The 22240-nt window shown below is 46.5% G+C and overlaps 1 protein-coding gene across 1 annotated transcript in view; it reads right to left on the reverse strand.

Moving 5' to 3' along the window:
• Positions 1-1454: 1454 nt before the first annotated feature.
• Positions 1455-22240, reverse strand: part of LOC140203593 (serine/threonine-protein phosphatase 2A 65 kDa regulatory subunit A beta isoform-like) — a 49608-nt gene continuing 28822 nt past the window's right edge. Inside the window, exons 12-16 of the mRNA XM_072269641.1 lie at positions 20657-20717; positions 18718-18872; positions 6652-6794; positions 3546-3637; positions 1455-1817 (exon numbers count right to left, since the gene is read on the reverse strand). Of these exons, the coding sequence (XP_072125742.1) occupies positions 1801-1817; positions 3546-3637; positions 6652-6794; positions 18718-18872; positions 20657-20717 (468 nt within the window). The 3' untranslated portion in view covers positions 1455-1800. The remainder of the gene's footprint in view (positions 1818-3545; positions 3638-6651; positions 6795-18717; positions 18873-20656; positions 20718-22240) is intronic.

Below are 22240 nucleotides of genomic sequence, written 5' to 3' on the forward strand. Positions count from 1 at the left end.
TAAATCGGGCTTATCCTGTACTTCTCTCTCCCTCTCCATTATCTCATCCAGTGCGAGGGCGAGGGTGAGGGTGAGGGTTAGGGTATGTGGGCAGTGGGCAAAATATCCCTCTAGTGTTTGTGGATCTCATACTGGAGATGCAGTATCTCTTCACCCTGCCACTTTGAAAACGGAACACATGACATGCTTTTTACGTGTTTCTGCTCCGCAAAAGTCGCAAGGAGGTAAATCCTGCACCTCTCTGGTGTGCAACACGAAGCAGCGTTTACCTTAATCCACTTTATTAGGGAAAGCAGTCAAAACAACAAATTAGGAGAAAGACGTCCACTGGTAACAGGTTAAACGTGCCTAACACAATCTCTAAAATCATTCAAAAAACTAACAGACATTAAATTACGTGATTTGCAATATTGAAATGGCATCCCAAATGTGACTAGACCACTGGAATGATACAATATTGTGTAATTCTGGTCGGGAAGAGAAGCTTAGCTATTGAAAAATCTACTTTAACTAATACGTACAGAAGCAATGGCTGCCGAACCAAACCATCAGGTAATCACAGCATCCACTGGCACTGCTGTTCAAGTCACTGGAATAATGAGGTCGGCATTGAAAGTCATTTCAATAACTGTCTAACGGGCACTCTTTCTTTTAATGTTAAAAACGATTAAAAGGGAAATTAAGGTAGGTCAAAACTTATAGCATATCATTCAGCAACCTGGGGACAATGCAGTGCAGACACATGAGGCCCCACCTTTGGACCCATCAATGTGGAACCCACCCCTTCAACAGGCCCCATCAAATGCGAAACCCTCTCCTACATCAGGGTCAGGACCCATTAATGTGGACCACTTCCCCAAGCCAAGGCCCATCCAATGTGGGCCCCTCACTGGGCCCCTCCTCTGCCACCCCATCCGAGAACAGTTTCAGATTGGACAACATCTTCAGTTTTAATTCGAGCATTTGCCACTGGATGCTGGGAATACAAGCGAAGGTGTTTTGGGAAAGGAGGAGGAGGCATGCTGGATACAAGTGACTGTCGACAGAGCAGCAAAGCTAATAACCTCACATCCTTGTTAACAGTTAAACCCATCGGATACACAATGCCACTGGGTACACTACAGTCAATGAAAATAAATAGGGGGAGTAGACAGCTTGATATCTCAAGCTAAATTGAGACAGCAGAAAGACTGCAGAACTAGAATCTACAAGGCAGCTAAAATCCAGTGACACTACGTATGAGACGTTTACATTTCCAGGGGTAATTCTTTAAAGAGTGTTGTGTATGTGGCCTGGCTACACAACAATGCTATTAATAAAAATGCTGGAGACAGGAGCGAAGTTTCATGGTTCTTTACTAGTAGAAAATGATGCAGAACACACACATACGTATCAATGTGCGCCTAATAGCGTATGCAGCGATGTGTTACTACAACATAAAGTAGTCCCCATATCATACAGTAGGCTGACCCGGCTGATGCTGTAGTGGCGTCACCCCGAGTTTGAATCCAGCCGGCTCCCCTGCACGCTTTCCATCCATGCTGGGTTACGAGCTGGTGATCTCTTTGGAAACTCACCCGGCAGAAGGCAATGGCAAACCACTGCTGTCACTTGCCTCGTACACGGTTCCCCACTACGTCAGAGAGGCGTGGAGGGAAATCGTCCGCCAACTGGAGAAACTCCAGATGTGACGTAACTTTCCTTTTCCCTATACGGTACAAAGAGAGAGTGAAGAAGGTTTTCAAAGATGTCAGCGGCAGATCTCGTTACAAGTCTGGACAGCCGTTTCTTCACTCCTTCCTACGATAAGGCAAGCACTAGATAAGAAGGAAAACATGCTGATTAGATATTAAAAGGAGACAAAATGGGAACGTTTCTGAAGATAATCAGAACACGCATCTATCTGTAAGCTATGACGACAACTTGTGGGAATTCTAGCGATGGAGTATGTCATTTCTAAGATATTGCAAGTGAATTCATACAATTGCTAACTATTAATTCCTGTTGCTTCAAGACCTATTTGGGCAGGTGGGACTCGTCAGCTCATCTAGGAGAAGGAAAATTCGGATCTCAAACCTCTGCTGCCTTGCGGCTGTACCCACTCACAGGGAAGGCTTTGGGAGTAAACCCGGAGCTGGATTCCCTAAGGCAGTCCTACGCTGAATGACAACTCCTGTGCTGCTCCTGGTACCAAACTCAATCTGCCATTCCTTTGGGTGCGTGCAGACGGGGAGCTTGCTACATGGGGCAACAGCTTGCTCTCCATATCGTACTGCCCAGGCTTGTGTATCTGGACAGCTAGGACACAACATCCATGGTCGACTCCGACCGACGGAGGCCTCAGTCACTATAAGACCTATTGAATGGGTAGCACTACAGACATGCCACCTCTCCCGGAAGTTCTGGGAGGCTCCCGGATATGAATAGCGGCTCCCTGATGCCCGCAAATTATATACAATATGATGGAAATCAATTTTTTTGAGAGTGAGCGAGAGAAAGCAAGAGAGCGTGAGCGCAAGAGAGAGCAAGCGAGAGCACACGAGTGAGAGAGCGAGCGAGAAAGCAAGCGAGAGTGCTTGAGAGCGCTCGAGCGACCATGAGAGAGAGAGAGAGAGAGAGAGAGTGTGAGCGAGAGCCCGCCATGCAGAGTGTTCCAAAAAAAAATAGAAAACATACATCACCCCAGACTACACTAAAGTGTACTCCTGCCTAACAGGGGTCAAAATAATGACAGTGTTGCTCGCTGCACTGATTGCAACAATGACGTTTCTCTTGCCCATGGTGGGTTAAGACTGTAAAAGACGTGTTGAGGTGAGTTTAACAGGTGTCATTCATTCATTAACATAACTAACATTATTTAAGCTAGCTGGCTAGCTGCTAATGGCTACTCTATTGCAGACATCCCACCTCTCCCGAAAGTCTCCTGCAAATTGATGGTGCTACCTCCCTGAAATGAGTTTTTGCAGGGTGGGATGTCTGGCACTAGATTTTAACACCCGTTCCTAAACCCTAAAAATCACCTAATATAAACACAGAACTCTTTACTGAGGATTGTACTCAAAACTCTGGATTGGTTCCTAAAATATTCAGCTTACAGAAACAGGGAGGCAAGTAAGAGACACAACTGAGAACTTCATGCTTGGCTCTATAACAAGGTTTATAATTCTGAACAATTAGTAAATCCCTTTAACTGGAAACAGTTCCAAATATCACAGCATTGTTCCAGCAGCTCGAATAACCCTCTTGCTGGTTCAGAGTTTTGAATCCATAATTTGTGTTTTATCCCCTTTAATGAACGTGCTGAGGACTGCATGTTTTTCCCCGACCCTCACTCGTTACACGTGCAGGTTACAAAGCACACATCTTTAGCTTAAAGAGCCTTTTCTACCATCAGTGCCCCCACAGCAGGAACCCAGCAGACACCCATCTTGTCTCGTGCTCATCTTCAGAGACCCAGTGACAGACTCTGGGACAATGCAGGCCACAACTGCTCGAAGGGAGAATGTTTATGCTCGTACCGAGCTGGGTCCAAAGCCACAACTTACCAGTCATGGCTTCCTGCGCAAAGTACTTTACGTCCATATCTTGGTCCTGACCCAATTTCTCCAATATTGGTTTGAACTCGTTCTGTAAAGTGCTGTGATTTAAAAGCAAGTTTTAGTACCTGTGACCTTCAAAACAAGACAGCAGCACATTCACTTAAATCTAAAGCGATACTGGATATTACCCAGATTAAAATCTCCTCTTTCTGCCTCTCACGCAGGCTCCCACTACCACAACTGATCGTTTACTGGCCAGATACGGGTTAGAGCTCAACTAGAAGAGTACGGTCACAAACTGCAGCTGAGCTCATTTGGGTTAGTGGATGCAAAAGGAGAATAATTCGGATGCCGCATTTTTATGCCGTTGAAGAGAGGGGGCACTGAATGCATAAACTTCCTTTTAATGCAATCCGTCTGTTATTGCTTTCCACACAAATTCCAATCAAATCACAAACGCACAATTTCACAAAAATCGTTCACCGGACGGGTTGGCGGGGTGGAGATACGTTGCTACCAAAGGAGGTGCAGGGTGCTCCTTCCCTCCGCAGACCTGCAGGTCACCCTTGGGCAAGGTGCAACACCTGCTTAAGCCCCCCCACCTGATCAGGGTCACGCGATGCCGTGGGAGCAGATGGTGGACAGTCATGTGTGCAGCCGGTGCAGATCACAAGTCCTGGTTGTGCGACCACTGATGCCGGGCAGACAATCTCTGAAGAGCACTGACAATGGCTGGGGGGTGGGGGGGGGGGGGTCACCTCGTCTTGTAAAAACACACACGGCCCAGAAGGCGTCAATGGCACAAACCAGTTCTGCAGGATAATTTGCCAAGAACAACCGTGGCCATGGAGAGACCACGATCGCCCACGTCACATGCTGATGAAGATGGTGGTGGCGTTAACTGAAATCTCACTGTGCGGTTTTCACTTCTAACCAGGATTTATCCATCAGTGGTTGAAGGAGAGAGGGAAAATGTATTAAAGAAGATTGGAGGAGCAAACTTTTCATGCAGGAGTTGGTAGCTGAGCTGCCAAAGGAGGTGGTGGTGGTGCAGGCCGGAACAAAAACCTGGACAGTCACTTGATAAACCTCTGGTTAGGTCACATTTGGAGTACTGAATTCAGCTCTGGTCTCCCCTTTAAAGGGCGTGGAAACTTTGAAGAAGGTACAGAAGATGTTTACAGGACGTTGCCTGTGATAAACCGCTGGTTAGGTCACATTTGGAGTACTGAATTCAGCTCTGGTCTCCCCTTTAAAGGGTGTGGAGACTTTGAAGAAAGTACAGAAGATGTTTACAGGACGTTGCCAGTGATAAACCTCTGGTTAGGTCACATTTGGAGTACTGAATTCAGCTCTGGCCAGCTCTTTAAAGGGTGTGGAGACTTTGGAGAAGGTATAGATGATGTTTACAGGACGTTGCCTGTGATAAACCTCTGCTTACGTCACATTTGGAGTACTGAATTCAGCTCTGGCCTCCCCTTTAAAGGGTGTGGATACTTTGGAGAAGGTACAGAAGATGTTTACAGGACGTTGCCTGTGATAAATCTCTGGTTAGGTCACATTTGGAGTACTGAATTCAGCTCTGGCCTCCCCTTTAAAGGATCTGAAAAAGGTACAGAAGACATGCTGGCTGGTACTGCAGATGTTACCGGAGAGGTTGCTTTCTCCAGGGTGATGGAGTCTGAGGGAGGGACGAGTTGACAGAAGTTTACAAAATTCTGAGGCAAAGGCAGACGGCTCACAGTTGAGATGTAAAAGCCAGAAGAGAACAGCTCAAAGATGTGCTGAGGATTTGAGTACCTGGAACACACCGACGGGTCTGGTGGAAGTGGATGCAGGTATGAAACAAGAACAAGTGTTTACGATCCAATGAAGGGTCACGGTCTGAAACAGCGACTGGTTATTCATTTCCATGGACGCTGCCTGATCTGCTGAGTTCCTCCAGCGTTTTGTGTGAGCATTGAAGTATTTAAGACACTGTTAGACAGGCAAATGAACGTGCGGAGAATGGAGGATATCGGCCACGTGCGGGCAAAAGGACACGGTTCAATTAGGCGCTGCTTTATTTGTAAAGTCTGCAGGTGTTGGAAACCCAGAGCAACACACACAAAATGCTGGAGGACCTCAGCAGGTCAGGTAGCACCTATGGAAATGAATAAACAGGTGACGTTTCGGGCCCAGACCCTTCGTACGGACTGAAAAGGAAGAATTAGTTTGGTACAACATTGTGGGCCAACGGGCCTGTTCTACAGGTTCAGTGAGCAAGACAGAGGGATGTGGAGTTAGTGTGGCTGAGTGGGTTTACAATAGCAAGGAGTGATTGTCAGTATAGATGCAATGGACAAGAGGTCATGCTTCTATACAGTACAACTGACTATATCCAGAACCCAAAGGAATATTGCGCATTGCTTGGGAAAGCTGTAGTAAAATGAGGCCCTTGGAATACAAAGGCAGTGGAGAGACCTTAAACAGGTAATTTGGAGGGTAGAAACGGGCTACTAAATGTTCTTGGTGAGGATGTCCTTCCTTTAAAAAAAAGGGGAGAAGGCAGGCGAGTGGGGTTGAGGGGAATAATAAATCAGCCATGATACAATGGCCGTGCAGTATCGATGGGCCGAACGGCCTGGTTCTGCTCCTGTGTCTTATGGCCTTAACCTCTGGATAGAGAAGAAGATCGTTTAAGGGTACCAAAGGATCAAGGTCAAGCAGGAAAGTGAGGCAAACACCACAGGGGAGGGGGAGGCCCGAGGGTTAAGTTTATGCCCCTCTCCCATGCAGTACATGGAATGAGCTGCCAGAGGAACTGGTTGAGGCAGGCACATTAACAACTTCAATAAGCACAGGTACGCGGGCAGGAAAGGTTTAGAGCAAGGGTGCACAACTATTTTGGTGCCATGGATCATTACGCTAGGGGTCCATGAACCCCAGGTTGAGAACCTGGGACGATGGGACCGGCGGAGACGGTGGTCTTGGCCGGATTGGACCTGTGGGTACAAAAGACGGTGCGACTCCATCACTAAATGCCACCACAGTAGCGTCTCAATTTCCATTCCAAACTGGAGGTGAAACATTCTCCACAGGCCGGGTTATAAGCCCCAACTCAAATACTTACCTGGCATCTAAAACCGGTCCTATTTTCTGCAATGATTTAGCCACGTTGAAGCGAATGTTTGCCACCTGATCGCCTGCCATCTGGAGAACCGTCGGCAGCATGTGCTTTGCTGTGATTTCTTGGCCACAGGCTTCAGACAACACCTAAAAAAAAACAGCAGAAAATGCAAACGTTCATTCACAGCCCCGAACTTCACGAAGCAAGACTGAAGAAAAGATCATCGATCTGATTTGTGCGACGCTCAGAATGTATTTTGCCCCATGATAAAAAGGCATAGTCCACACTGGCACCAATGATCACCCGCAAGGAGAGAGATGAGGTCCTGCAACGGAGATTTACAGATCAATAGACAAGTTGTAAAGAAGAAGTGCTGGTATATTGTAATCGCTGGACTACCCCTTCTGCCATGTACGAGCGAGTTTAGAAACAGGAGGGCAGGACGGCTGAAATGTACAAAGTGTGGGTGCAGAGCAGACAGCATCACTGGGATCTCTTCCATGACAAGGTGACCTGAGCCAAGGGGGAACCAGGATTATAAGACGCAAGAGCAGAATTCGGCTATCGAGTCAAATATGATGGCAGAATATAGCATTAGTGGTCAGACTCTTGGCACTGTGGAGGATCAGAGGAATCTTGTGGTCAGAGTCCATAGGACACTCAAAGCTGCTATGCGGTTGACTCTGCGGTTAAGGAGGCATACGGTGCATTGGCCTTCATCAATCGTGGGATTGAGTTTAAGACCCGAGAGGTAATGTTACAGCTATATAGGACCCTGGTCAGACCCCACTTGGAGTACTGTGCTCAATTCTAGTTGCCTCACTACAGGAATGACGTGGAAGCCATAGAAAGGGTGCAGAGGAGATTTACAAGGATGTTGCCTGGATTGTGGAGCATGCTTTATAAGAATAGGTTGAGTGAACTCGGCCTTTTCTCTTTGCAGCGTACGAGGATGAGAGGTGACCTGATAGAGGTGAACAAGATAATGAGAGGCATTGATTGTGTGGATAGTCAGAGGCTTTTTCCCAGGGCTGAAATGGCTAGAACGAGAGGGCATAGTTTTAAGGTGCTTGGGAGTGGGTACAGAGGAGATGTCAGTGGTTAATGAGGTGGAGGATAAATGCGTGGCTGAGGGATTGGAGCAGGGGGCAGGGATTCAGATTTCTAGATCATTGGGACCTCCCTTGGGGCAGTTGTGCCCTGTACAAAAAGGACGGGTTGCACTTCAATCTGAGGGGGACCAATATCCTGGTAGGGAGGTTTGCTAAGGCTGCTAGGGAGAGTTTAAACTAGAATGGTTGGGGGCTGGGAACCGAACTGAAGAGACTAGGGAAGAGGGGGTTGGCTCACAAATAGAGAAAGCTTGTAGACAGTGCGAGAGGGAGGATAGGCAGGTGATAGAGAAAGGATGCTCTCAGACCGAATGTTTGAGATACGTCTATTTTAACGCAAGGAGTGTTGTGAACAAAGCGGATGAGCTTAGAGCGTGGATCAGTACTTGGAGACATGATGTGGTGGCCATTAGAGACTAGGATGGCTCAGGGACAGGAATGGTTACTTCAACTGCTGGGTTTTAGATGTTTCAACAAGGACAGGGAGGGAGGCAAAAGAGGTGGGGGCGTGGCACTGTTGATCAGAGATAGTGTCACAGCTGCAGGAAAGGTGGACGCCATGGAGGGATTGTCTACGGAGTCTCTGTGGGTGGAGGTTAGGAACAGAAAGGGGTCAATAACTTTACTGGGTGTTTTTCATAGGCCGCCCAATAGTAACAGGGATATCGAGGAGCAGATAGGGAAACAGATCCTGGAAAGGTGTAATAATAACAGAGTTGTCATGATGGGAGGCTTTAATTTCCCAAATATCGATTGGTGGATCCCAAGAGCAAGGGGTTTAAGATGGGGTGGAATTTGTTAGGTGTGTTCAGGAAGGTTTCTTGACACAATATGTAGATAAGCCTATAAGAGAAGACGCTGTACTTGATCTGGTATTGGGAAATGAACCTGGTCAGGTGTCAGGTCTCTCAGTGGGAGAGCATTTTGGAGATAGTGATCATAATTCTATCTCCTTTACCACAGCACAAGGCTAATAGGAAGGAGCTTAAGAAGGAAATTAGGAGAGCCAGAAGAGGCCATGAGAAGGCCTTGGCAGGCAGGGTTAAGGAAAACCCCAAGGCATTCTACAAGTATGTGAAGAGCAAGAGGGTAAGACGTGAAAGAACAGGACCTATCAAGTGTGACAGTGGGAAAGTATGTATGAAACCAGAGGAAATAGCAGAGGTACTTAATGAATACTTCCGTATTCACTATAGAAAAGGAGCTTAGTGATTGTTGTGATGACTTGCAGCAGATTGAAAAGCTTGAGCATGTAGATATTAAGAAAGAGGATGTGCTGGAGCTTTTCGAAAGCATCAAGTTGGATAAATCGCTAGGACTGGATGAGATGTACCCCAGGCTACCGTGGGAGGCGAGGGAGGAGATTGTTGAGCCTCTGGTGATGATCTTTGAATCATCAATGGGGATGGGAGAGGTTCTAGAGGATTGGAGGGTTGCCGATATTGTTCCTTTATTCAAGAAAGGGAGTAGAGATAGCCCTGGAAGTTATAGACCAAAGAGTCCTACCTCAGTAAGTTGATGGAGAAGATCCTGAGAGGCAGGATTTATGAACATTTGGAGAGGTATAACATGATTAGGAATAGTCAGTATGGCTTTGTCAAGGGCAGGTCGTGCTTTACAAGCCTGATTTAATTTTTTGAGGATGTGACTAAACACAATGATGAAGGAAGAGCAGTAGACGTAGTGTATATGGATTTCAGCAAGGCATTTAATAAGGTACCCCATGCAAGGCTTATTCAGAAAGTAAGGAGGCATGGAATCCAAGGGGACATTGTTTTGTGGATCCAGAACTGGCTTCCCACAGAAGGCAAAGAGTGGTTGTAGGCAGGTCATATTCTGCATGGAGGTCGGCCTCAGTTATCTGTTCTGGGACCCTTACCCTTCGTGATTTTTATAAATGACCTGGATGAGGAAGTGGAAGTGGAGGGATGGCTTAGTAAGTTTGCTGAGACACAAAGGTTGGAGGTGTTGTGGGTAGTGTAGAGGGCTGTCAGAGGTTAGAGCGGGACATTGATAGGATGCAAAACTGGGCTGAGAAGTGGCAGACGGAATTCAACCCAGATAAGTGTGAAGTGGTTCATTTTGGTAGGTCAAATATGATGGCAGAATATAGTATTAATGGTAAAACTCTTGGCAGTGTGGAGGATTAGAGGGATCTTGGGGTCCGAGTCCATAGGACGCTCAAAGCTGCTGCGCAGGTTGACTCTGTGGTTAAGAAGGCATACAGTGTATTGGCCTTCATCAATCATGGAACTGAATTTAGAAGCCGAGAGGTAATGTTGCAGCTATATAGGACCCTGGTCAGACCCCACGTATAGTACTGTGGTCGCCTCACTACAAGAAGAATGTGGAAGCCATAGACAGGGTGCAGAGGAGATTTACAAGGATGTTGCCTGGATTGGGGAGCATGACTTATGAGAATGGGTTGAGTGAACTCGGCCTTTTCTCCTTGGAACGATGGAGGATGAGAGGTTACCTGATACAGGTGTGTAAGATGATGAGAGGCATTGATCATGTGGATAGTCAGAGCCTTTTTCCCAGGTCTGAAATGGTTGCCACAAGAGGACACAGGTTTAAGGTGCTGGGGAGTAGGTACAGAGGAAATGTCAGGGGTAAGTTTTTTACTCAGAGAGTGGTGAGTGTGTGGAATGGGCTACCGGCATCGGTGGTGGAGCCAGATATGATAGAGTCTTTTAAGAGACTTTTGGATAGGTACATGGAGCTTAGCAAAATAGGTGGCTACAGGTAAGCCGAGTAATTTCTAAGGTAGGGACATGTTCGGCACAACCTTGCGGGCTGAAGGGCCTGTATTGTGCTGTGGTTTTCTATGTTTCAATGCAAGTTTTTTTTATGCAGAGAGTGGTGAGTGTGTGGGATGGACTGCCAGAGGCGGCGGTGGAGGCGGAAACGATCGGGTCTTTGAAGAGACACCTGAATGGATACATGGAGCTTAGAAAAATAGAGGGCTATAGGTAAGCGGAGTAATTTCTAAGGTAAGGACATGTTCGGCACAGCTTTGTGGGCCGAAGGGCCTGTATTGTGCTGTAGGTTTTCTTTGTTTCTATGAGTCTCCTCTGCCATTCCATCATGGCTGATTTATTTTTCCTCCCAACCCCATTCTTCTGCCTCCTCCCATATCTTTTCACGCCCTTAACAAATCAAGAATCTATCAACCTCCACTTTAGATATACTCAATGACTTGGCCTCCAAAGCCGCCTGTGACAATGAATTCCACCGATTCAGTACCCTCTGGCTAAAGAAATTCCTCCTCACTTCTGCTGTAAAGGGACGTCCTTCTATTCTGAGGCTGTGCCCTCTGGCCCCAGACTCTTGCGCTATTGGAAACCGCCTCTGTGCGTCCCTTTTATCCATACCTTTGCTCGAGCACTTTGGGAGGGTTTAAGCTGGTGAGGCAGCAGGGCTGGGACACAGGATACTAGTGTAGCAGGTGTTAACTCAGAATTCTATGTCAAACTCACTGAACAGGCAGGTCCGGTAAGCAGAGAAGGCAGAAATAAGTGGGAAAGCAGGAGAGGGCTGGGAGGTTTAACCACATGTTTCCGAACATAGAAATTCACAGCACATTACAAGCCCTTCGGCCCACAATGTTGTGCCGACCAGGTAACCTACTCTAGAAACTGCTTAGAATTTCCCTAGCGCAGCAGTCCCCAACCACCGTGCTGCGGACCAGTACCAAGCCACAAAGCATGTGCTACCGGGCCGCGAGGAAACGACATGATTTGGCGATAGGAGTCGCTGCACCTTTCCTCATTCCCTCTCACCCACTGTTCAGCTTGAACACACGCCAGGTCATTACTCGCACATCATCCATGTCAGCATGGGAATAAGATCAGCTCCTCGAGCTTGCAAATGACGGCGGGCTGAAAAGGATGTTTGACATAACATCTCTGGCGACATTCTGGATCAAAGTCAAGGCTAAATATCCTGAGATAGCCATGAAAGCACTGAAAACGGTGCTTCCATTTCCAACATATCTCTGCAATGAATGCAACGAAAACTAAATTGCGGAAAAGACTGGACATAAGGAACCCCCTTCGAGTATCGCTGACTCCCATCAGCCTGTGATAGGACCGTCTTGTTGCAGGGAAACAAGCCCAGGGCTCCCACTGAATCAGCGATATTGGTGTGTTGCAATGATTTTATATGCTCATGCAGGGAAAATACGTGCTGTGTGTTTAATATCCAAATGTTACTTAAAATGTTATGATGCTATTGATTTATAAGTGACTTGTAGAACCATACAACAATTACAGCACGGAAACAGGCCATCTCGGCCCTTCTAGTCCGTGCCGAACTCCACTCTCACCTAGTCCCACCGACCTGCACTCAGCCCATAACCCTCCATTCCTTTCCTGTCCATATACCTATCCAGTTTTTCTTTAAATATTTTCTTTTTCTTCCTTCTTGTCATAGGAAGCATGGAGAAGATCTAGAGGGGACACAGGGGAGACTTGCCAGGAGGCTGCCTGCATTAGAGAGCGTGTCTTATGAGGAAAAGTTGAGTGAGTTGGGGCTTTTTCTGTTTGGAGTGAAGGAGGATGAGAAGTGTGGATAGAGTGGACAGCCAGAGACTTTTTCCCAAGGCAGAAATGGCCAATACCAGACGCATAATTTTGAGATGATTGGAGGAAGGTACACAGGTAAGATTTTTGTTTCACACACACAGAGTGGGTGGGTGTGTGGAATGCCCCGCCAGGCGTGATGGTAGAGGCAGATGCATTAGGGGCATTTGACAAATTCTTAGATAGGCACACAGATGATAGAAAAATGGAGGGCTATGTAGGAGGGAACGGTTAGATTGATCTCAGAGTAGGTTAAAAGATCAGCACAGCACTTTAACACAGTGCTTTAACGTTCTATGTTCTAGGTACAATTGCTCTGCCTAGTTGGCCAACTAACCAATTCACCATCATTAGCACTAACGCTGCAAGACAAAGCTCACATTTTTATGTCATCTTCTAAACTTCTAGCCACATCCAAATCATTTACAGGAGAGTTCCAGCACAGATTCCTGTGGTACGCCACGGGGTAATCACAAAAGCTGATCAGCAAATCAACTTTGAACCCAATTTGTGAAGTTACTTCGGATTCCTCGGTCTCTTGCTCATTTGGGGATTTTGTCAAAATATTTACCGAAGTCCCTGTAGACAACACCAACTGCATGAGTACACCCGTAACTCCAAGAAACTCAAACTGGCCGACAGAATCACCGCTTGCACGCTGACCATTTCTGATGAAGCTCTGCCCAAGTGCAGCTGAATCCCGTCCCTCGAGACTTTTTACAACACCCTTTCTACCACTGATGTTAGATTCACAGCTCTGTCGTTACCAGTTGCTGCCTTCGTTGAAGAACGGCACCGTACTGCTGGGATCCAGTTACCTGGCACCTGTTCTGTGACAATTTAGGATTTTAAACAACCAGGATCCTTGAACACACACAAAATGCTGGAGGAACTCTGCAGGCCAGGCAGCATCGGTGGAAAAGAGTACAGTCGACATTTCCAGCCGAGACCCTTCGGCAGGAGTGGAGAAAAAAGATGAGTAGATTTAAAAGTTGTGGGGGGGGGGTGGAAGGTGAGTGGAGAAAGAAATACAAGGTGCTGGGTGAAACCAGGAGGGGGGAGGGATGAAGTAAAGAGCTGAGCAGATATCACAGAGTGAGAGAAGGTTTCACTGACTCCCGTCGAAGGGAAGCAGAGATCACGGAGGGGGAGCAATGAGAGAGGGTTTCACTGAACTCTCAAAGAGACCTTGGGAGCTCAGCCCTTCCTTCCCATAACAGCCAAGGATACATTTCATCAGGCCTTGGAAATATATCCATATCCAACCCCACTAAAGACTCCTAATAACTCGGTTTCTTGCCCTGCTCGAGTTTTCCAGCCACGTCCTTCTCTCACTCTGTTTCTCACGAAGTTTTCCTGGATCCCCCCTCCTTTGGGCCATTCCCTTTGAAATCGTTCGTGCTGATATCAGAGAAGTTGCGGTTCTGTACTGCTATAACCTGATAACTCGCACAACTGTGTTTTGCCTTTCTCCTTCGTATCCAGGACATCTTTGAGGAGCGATGCCTCAAAAAGGCAGCATCCATGGTGAAGGACCCCCACCACCCAGGACATGCCCTCTTCTCACTGCTACCCTCAGGAAGGAGGCACAGAAGCCTGAAAGCACACACTCAGCGATTCCAGAACAGTCCCTTCCCCTCTGCCATTTCTGAATGGACACTGAACCCATGCTCTACTTCACTACTTTTTATTTCTGTTTCCGCACTATTATTTTATATATTTACTGTAATTCACAGTTTTCTCTGTTATTATGTTTTGCACTGTGCTGCTGCCACAAAGACAGCAAATTTCACGACATTATGCCGGTGACGTTAAACCTGATTCTGATATCCTTGCTCCTGTACCTCATGCTGAATACTGGGAGAGCTGTCACATGTGACCACTCCTAGGGACTACCTGTACACTGTTACTTGAAGCTCTTTTTGCATATTCCTCCAAGGAATGTGTGGGCATCACAGGTTGAAGTGGTATTTAATTCCTTTGTGGTGGGCTGCAGCCCTTGAGGTGTGGGTGCACCCACAATGCAGTTAGGGTGGGTGATCCAGGGTTCTGACCCAGTCAGAGTCAATGCCCTGGTTCAGATTTTTACTGCTATGCTGTAGGCATTTCATTTTAGCAGTTCTGTAAGAACAATCTGTTCTGCTTTCAGCCTGTTTGGGTCTGAGCTCAGGAATGAGGTGTCATCCAATCAGGATGGTAGAATTGGGAGAAGGTGCTAGAGATTACTGGGCAGAGAGGTCTTTGTTTGGCCGGAGCTGGGAGAAGACAGGAGGAAAGATGGTGGACGATGAGGGTGCTTTCTGCAGATGAATGGCTTCAAGGAGGAAGGACCAATAATCCCGTGGGAAAGCCTCTTTGTTCAAGATGGATTTCCAGTGACCTTCGGAAGGTGCTGTGTGCTTTCACACAGACCGAGGGAGGGTCCAGCGCGCGATTTACAGAGAAGTTCAAGATTTGAGCTCCACTCTGCAGTTGTGACTTTTTAAGTAGAATGGGCCCTTTTTGCTTTTTTTCTCTTTCTTTCCTTTAATAACTCTTTGCTTAAGTTAACATTCTTAAATATACTCCTGAATAATTCTATGCAGTGTACAATCTGTTATTTTCTGCTGACAGGCGATTGCCAGGGGCAGTAAATCACACAGCATTCACACAAACCGGGGTTTGGGTAGGTGAGACATCCCAACCTCACGGATTTTGCGGGACAAAGTCACATACACCTTAGATGTACGAAGCCTGAAATTTCTCCCCGCGGAGTCCAGTGGCTGTTTGCGAGGGGCTAAAAGGCTGCATTTCCAGAGACGCCCAGTGAAAAGATGGTTTCAGAAGTAATGGCAATATATTTCCAAGTCCGGTTGGTGTGCAGCTTGCAGGTAATATTCCAATGTTTTGCTGTTCTTGGCTGTTTACATCAAGTTCAAGTTTAATTGTTATTCATAAATACCCATGAATACATCCAAACGAAACAGTGTTCTTTCAGGGTCAAGGTACAAAACACAGTACCAACAGTCATACACAGCACGTGGCACATATAGCAGTAAAATATAGTCACACAACAAATATAGTCCAAGTCCCTGAGTCCATGAATGTTGCAGCAGTCTGTAGTCGAACACATACATCCTGCCTTCTGCCAAGCAAACACTTTGGGGGAGAGGGACAGCACCAATGTTAGCTTAAACGCTGCGCTACACCACCTCCAGTGCCAGCTCTTGATGCCTCTCTCCTGGGTGGCTGCAAACAGGCTTGAGGCCACATCCGCTCACCCTGCAGGGGTGTCAGTCACCCCTCCTGCCAGCCCCTGTAGTCCGCAATAAATCAGAAGACCAGACTTGCAGCATTACACATTAACAATGCTCAACAGGGTTTTGCAATCACAAGAAAAGAGACTAAGACAATTGCTCGCTGCCAGTCTGCACGCCAACCACATTGCTGACTCTCTGACACAGGGAGCAGAACGATCTGCCCCAAGTCCAGCTTCTTCAGTTTCTACGCCGTTGGGGTAGGCCGCAGCACTCTTTAAGTGCTTAACTTCCAGCAGGGTCTTGAGATTGTAAAGAAATAAACAAAAGATAGTAACACGTTTGGCTGGCCCCGTAGAACCCGCCGCGCCCCAGCACACCGCCATCTTACCGGAAGTTCACCAGTAGAGGCTTGTGGATTAGTAAGGTGTGTCCCAGAATGTCCTCCTCCTCGATATTTCAGCAATAAATCAATATTACGGTGCCACGCCCACCACACCATTCACTGAGTGAATCGTTCAGCCATTCAACCCTCTCTATGACAGTAACAATATCACCCTCCTGTGAGCTCATTTGCTTTACTAGTAATGTTGCTTACACCTAAATAAATATAATCTTGCATTTCTTATCAGACTGAGGTTTGCTCTCCTTACTGGGCTTGCTTTGTTTCCCTTCGATATTTAACTCCACTGCCACCTCAACTGTAAATGTGGCCTGTGGCCCATCCCTATGAGTTTGAATCCCAGCGAGCACTCCCGCAGGCTGTTAGCCCTGTTTTGGTCCAGCCCGCGCAGGCATATCTTTCTGAGGTGTTCCTGCTGATCCAGAGGTCTAAATTTCAAAGTACATTGCTACCAAAGTATGAACTCCATATACAAGCAGGAGATTCGTCTTCTTGCAGGCAGCCATAAAACAAAGAAACACAAGAGAATCCATGGAAAAAGAAAGAATCCTACACAGCAAAGACCGTCAGACACGCAATGTGCCCAAAAAGAACAAATCGGGCAAACAAGAATAAAAAAATAGTAAACCAGTAAGAAACAGAACATGAACCGCAGGGTCGCCGAAATTAGGCCCACAGGCAGGGAGCCAGTTCAGATCAGTAGATGGCTGCAGGCCACAGCAAGGGAGTCAGTTCTGTGCTGAGAGAAGTGAAACCAGTCCAGGGGCCCAATGGTTGCAGTCCACAGCCAAGGAGCCAGTTCAGCATTTTATCTGAGCCAGGGTGTCAATGGTCGCAGGGCACAGCCAGCAAGTCAATTCAGTGCGGAGACAAGTGCTGACAGTGACAGTCGGTTCACTGCTGAGGTGTGTAAAGCCTCACAGAGAAGTTAGTCTTTCCCCCTGCGACTCTTTAAACTTTTTAACCTGGCTCGTTGTTGAAATCGACTGAACACCACTTCATTTTCCCCTCTCAGGCCACTCTCATCCAACCTGAAGTCCACTCCCAGCAATGGCCGCGGCCGCTGCACCTGCATTCTTGAGAGTCCAGCTTGCCAAATCCTTGAGGATACCGCAAAAACGCCAGGTCGTGCAGACCTCTCGACACCCTCCAGAACCTATCAAGCTCCACTTTAAATACACCCAATTACTTGGCCTCCCATCGCCGCCTGTGGCGATGAATTCTGTAGACTCACCACGCTTCGGCTAAAGAAATTCTTCATCTCCGTTCTAAAGGGATATCCCTCTGTTCCAAAGGCTGTGCCCTCCAGTCTGAGACTCACCCACTTTAGAAACATCCATTTTATCTGGGCATTTCAACTGAATCTCTCCATCACCTTGTCCAAACTCCAGCAAAGCCCAGGCCCATCAAATAAATCCAGGGAAAGAAGTTAATTCCGCAACTGGAATGACTGTGGGGGCCTTTAAGTACACTTGTAAATTGAAACTAGTTGCGTCAAAAAACTTACAATTCCCTCAGCCAGATAATGTATAATGTCCATTTCAAGGTACTCAGATCTCTAAGCAAAAGACAGAGCCATAGTCCACTACAGCACGGAAACAGAGCCTTGTGAAATAAAACTTGAAAGCTGTAAGCCATCTGGTGGGTCAACAGGTCATTAAATCAGTTGTCCTTCAGCTAACACCATCAGTCCATTTCCACAGGGACGGTTAGGAACTCTGCTCCATGAAATCATAAAAAGTCTCACCCTCAACTCAATTTTTACTCCAGACACCTTGAAGATTAAACACAAAACACCACTACACCTCAGCAAATAACGCAAGCACAGAAGCTCGTATCAAGCAGATGTCAATATTGGAAGGAGCAGCTTTGGCAAAGTGTTAATTGATTTTTTGCAGAATCTAAACATTCACAAAGAATATATTAAAAGAACATTTCAAACAAATCCATATTATTTTTGTTAAATTCTTTATTCTTTAGTGTGTGTTCTAACTGTACGTTTTATTCATGAAATATTTTAGCAGCTTGTGAAGTGTAATGGAAGTATTGTCAAAGTTATACTCACGTTATGCAGAACAGAGTGGTCATTCTGCAATGGTAGTCGGAGTCACTAGCCATGGGCAAATACATTGTCAAAGCTATACTCACGTTAATGCAGAAGAGGGTGGTCATTCTGTGAAGGTAGTTGGGGTCACTGGCCTTGGGCAAGTACATTGTCAAAGCTATACTCACGTTAATGCAGAACAGGGTGGTCATTCTGTGATGGTAGTTGGGGTCACTGGCCATGGGCAAGTACATTGTCAAAGCTATACTCACGTTAATGCAGAACAGGGTGGTCATTCTGTGATGGTAGTTGGGGTCACTGGCCATGGGCAAGTACATTTTCAAAGCTATACTCACGTTAATGCAGAACAGGGTGGTCATTCTGTGATGGTAGTTGGGGTCACTGGCCATTGCAAGTACATTGTCAAAGCTATACTCACGTTAATGCAGAACAGGTTGGTCATTCTGTGAAGGTAGTTGGGGTCACTGGCCATGGGCAAGTACATTGTCAAAGCTATACTCACGTTAATGCAGAACAGGGTGGTCATTCTGTGATGGTAGTTAGGGTCACTGGCCATGGGCAAGTACATTGTCAAAGCTATATTCACGTTAATGCAGAACAGGGTGGTCATTCTGTGAAGGTAGTTGGGGTCACTGGCCATGGGCAAGTACATTGTCAAAGCTATACTCACGTTAATGCAGAAGAGGGTGGTCATTCTGTGATGGTAGTTGGGGTCACTGGCCATGGCAAGTACTTTCGGCACAATGGTGGATTCTGCCCAGTCTTTGCCAAACTTCTCCACCAACTTGGTCAAGTTGTTGGTCGCGGCCTCGCGAATGGCGTACACTGCAAGACAGCATTGACAGGTCAAGAAATGATCTGATCGCTGTTACTACTTGATTTTCAAATATGTACCTTGCTGATAAAATACAAAGTTCCGAAATGAAATGCTCGTACCACCTTCTTCAAAGTGTCAACCTGTTCCATACCAAGTTACACACAGTGGAGGAAATTATGCACTTGGAAAGTAGCATTTTAATATACTTATTTATCATTGATTATTTATTGAGATACAGCGTGGAACAGGCCCTTCTTGCCCTGCGAGCCACCCCCGATTAACCCTAGCCTAATTACAGGACAATTTACAATGTCCAGTTAACCTACCAACCAGTAGGTCTCTGGGAGGAAATAGGAGCACCCGGAGGAAACCCACGCAGTCAAGCTGAGAACGTATAAACTCCTCACAGGTGGCAGTGGGAATCGAACCCAATTGCAAAGTGTTGCGCTAACCAGACACCACTGTGTTGCCCCATTAGATACTTAAAAAATACTTCGAATAGATTACCATTATTTATTACTTAGTAGTCTGATTGGTCATTGTAAACTGTCCTGTGATGAGGCGAGGGTTAAATCGGCCGGTTGCTGGGCAGTGCGTCTTGTTGGGCCTGTTCCATGCTATTCTCGAATAATTAAATAAATAAATGTATCGGTCAAAGTCAAGTCTGTTTCTTGTTGCCATGTGTACAAGAGTACGACAAGATTGCTTGCAGCAGTAATAACTGGGGGGGAGGGGGGCGCCGGTGTTTGAACTATGATGGTATTGGACATTGGGCAGGAACCTGGGAGTAAAAACTGGGATGAACACACTCAGAAATACACAATTGAAATGTGGAAGTCATTTTGGGCTTCACTTGGATGAGGCTCTGCAGAGTTTTGTCCCACTGAGACAGGGAAAGAACAGAAGGGTGAAGGAGCCATGCTTGACAAGAGATGTGCAACAGCTAGTCTAGAAGCGTAGGATGCAAAGATCAGCCTGGGCTCCAGAGGGTTACAATGTGGCCAGGGAGGGAGTGAAGAATGGACTTCGGAGAACTAGGAGGGGCCACGAGAAGGACTTGGCGAGTTGGATTCAGAAGAACAAACTTGAAGAACAGGAGGATGGCCAGAGTGAGAGTCTGGGCCGGCCAGAGCTAAAAGAGGCAAAATGTTTGGAGTCAGTGGACTTTGGGGGAGATCCGCAATGAATACTTTTCTTTAGTAATCACCAGTGAGAGGGACCTTGATGCTTGCGAGAGCAGTGATATGCTGCAACATGTTGACATTGAGAAAGAGGATGTTCTGGAATTTTGAAAAGCCCTAGGATAGATAAGTCCCCGGGGCCAGATGTGATATACCCCAGGGTTACTACGAGAAGCAAGGGAAGAGATTGCTGCACCTTTAGTGACGATCTGGGCATCCTCACTGGCCAGTCCTCACCGGAGGAAGTACCAGATGATTGGAAGTTGGCAAATGTTATTTCCTTGTTCAGGAAAGAGAGTAGGGATGACCCTGGGAATTATAGACCAGTCAGTTTTACTTCACCAGTGGGCAAATTACAGGAGAAGATTCCTACAGACAGGATTTACAAGAAGCATAGTCTGATTCGGGAGAGTCAGCATGGCTTTGTGAGGGGCATGTCGTGTCTTGAGCCTGACCCAATCCTTTGAGGATGTGACAAAGCACGATGAAGGATTTTTGGTTAGGCACCTGGCAGGCTCACTCAGCATCATGGAAGCACCAGTAAGATGACATGGACAACTTTGAAGGACTTTCGTTCAACAAAAGTAACGATTCATCAAGGCTATACTCACCGCGATCCACCAGCCACGTCATGCACAAGCAGTTCAACTTCTCATCAAAAAACTCCACTCCCTAAACAGGTTTTGACAGAAGAAAGAATGTTGATAAAATAACCCCTCGAATTTCTAGTAGAACATGCCAACTTGCCACATTTGCATTCTAGCCGTCTTCAACTTTCGCTACTTACCAGTACAGTTTGCTAACTCCTTTGAGCCAATGGTGAAGGGGTCACACAAGAAAGACTGGCAACATGCTCTAATAAACTGCACAAAACTAGATTGTGCCGTGGCAGAAGGCTACACAGAAGATACCCTATCTAAGGTACTTGCATCTAGTATTTTGACTATCCTTAATTAATTTCTTTGTGTCAATACCAGGACTATGATCCATGAAAAATAGGAAAAATCTTAAAAGTGTCCGATGGTTTAATGCAGACAGTAAGAACGTTACTAACCACTATCGGTGGCGTAGCAGTTGGCGTGACACTATTACAGCTTGGGAATTCTGATGTCACCTGTAAGGAGCCAGTAAATTTTCCCTGCGGAACTCGCGGGTTTCCTCTCACAATCCAAAGACGCACCAGTTGGGAGGTTAATTCATCACTGTTACCTGTCCCTGTTTAGGCTAGGGTTGGATCAGAGATTGCTGGGCAGCACGGTTCAAAGGGCGGGAAGGGCCTTATTCCTCAGTGTACCTTTAAATAAATAACCCAGTGAATCCTATGCTACCACATCCACAGCAGGATGTTATTTCAACTTCACGATTTAAACGTAATTATGCATGTGCTGGATTATTTAGATTACAGATCCCACACTCCTGACCCGCACAGTATCTCTCTTCGACATGACAGTGCACCATTCTACATTCACGTCTCCCATGTGGTTAATACATTCCACTTTCTACATTCAGTCACTGGGAACAAGTTAGCCTTTGCATAATTCTCAGGTTACTTTGCTTCATATCCAGCACAGCTAATAATTCCCAGGGTAACCACGTGGCTGAGTCGTCCAACCACAAGCTCTGCCCGTGACTCTGACTCAGACCTTGACAACTCTTTACCATAGAAAGTACAGCACAGAAACAGGCCCTTTGGCCCTTCTTGGATGTGCCAAACCATTTTCTGCCTAGTCCCACTGACCTGCACAAGGACCATATCCCTCCATACACCTCCCATCCATGTATCTGTCCAATTTATTCTTAAATATTAAAAAAGAACCCATATTTACCACCTCGTCTGGCAGCTCATTCCATACTCTCACCACTGTCTGTGTGAAGAAGCCCCCACCAATGTTCCCTTTAAACATTACCCCCCCTCACCTTTAACCCATGTCCTCTGGTTTTTTTCTCCCCTTGCCTCAGTGGAAAAAGCCTGCTTGCATTCACTCTATCTATACCCATCATAATTTTATATACCTCTATCAAATCTCCCCTCGTTCTTCTACGCTCCAGGGAATAGTCCTAACCTATTCAACCTTTCTCTGTAACTGAGTTTCTCAAGTCCTGGCAACATCCTTGTAAACCTTCTCTGCACTCTTTCAACCTTATTTATATCCTTCCTGTAATTTGGTGACCAAAACTGAACACAATATTCCAGA

Source organism: Mobula birostris, chromosome 10 (genome assembly GCF_030028105.1).
Source record: "Mobula birostris isolate sMobBir1 chromosome 10, sMobBir1.hap1, whole genome shotgun sequence".
Lineage (NCBI taxonomy): Eukaryota > Metazoa > Chordata > Chondrichthyes > Myliobatiformes > Myliobatidae > Mobula > Mobula birostris.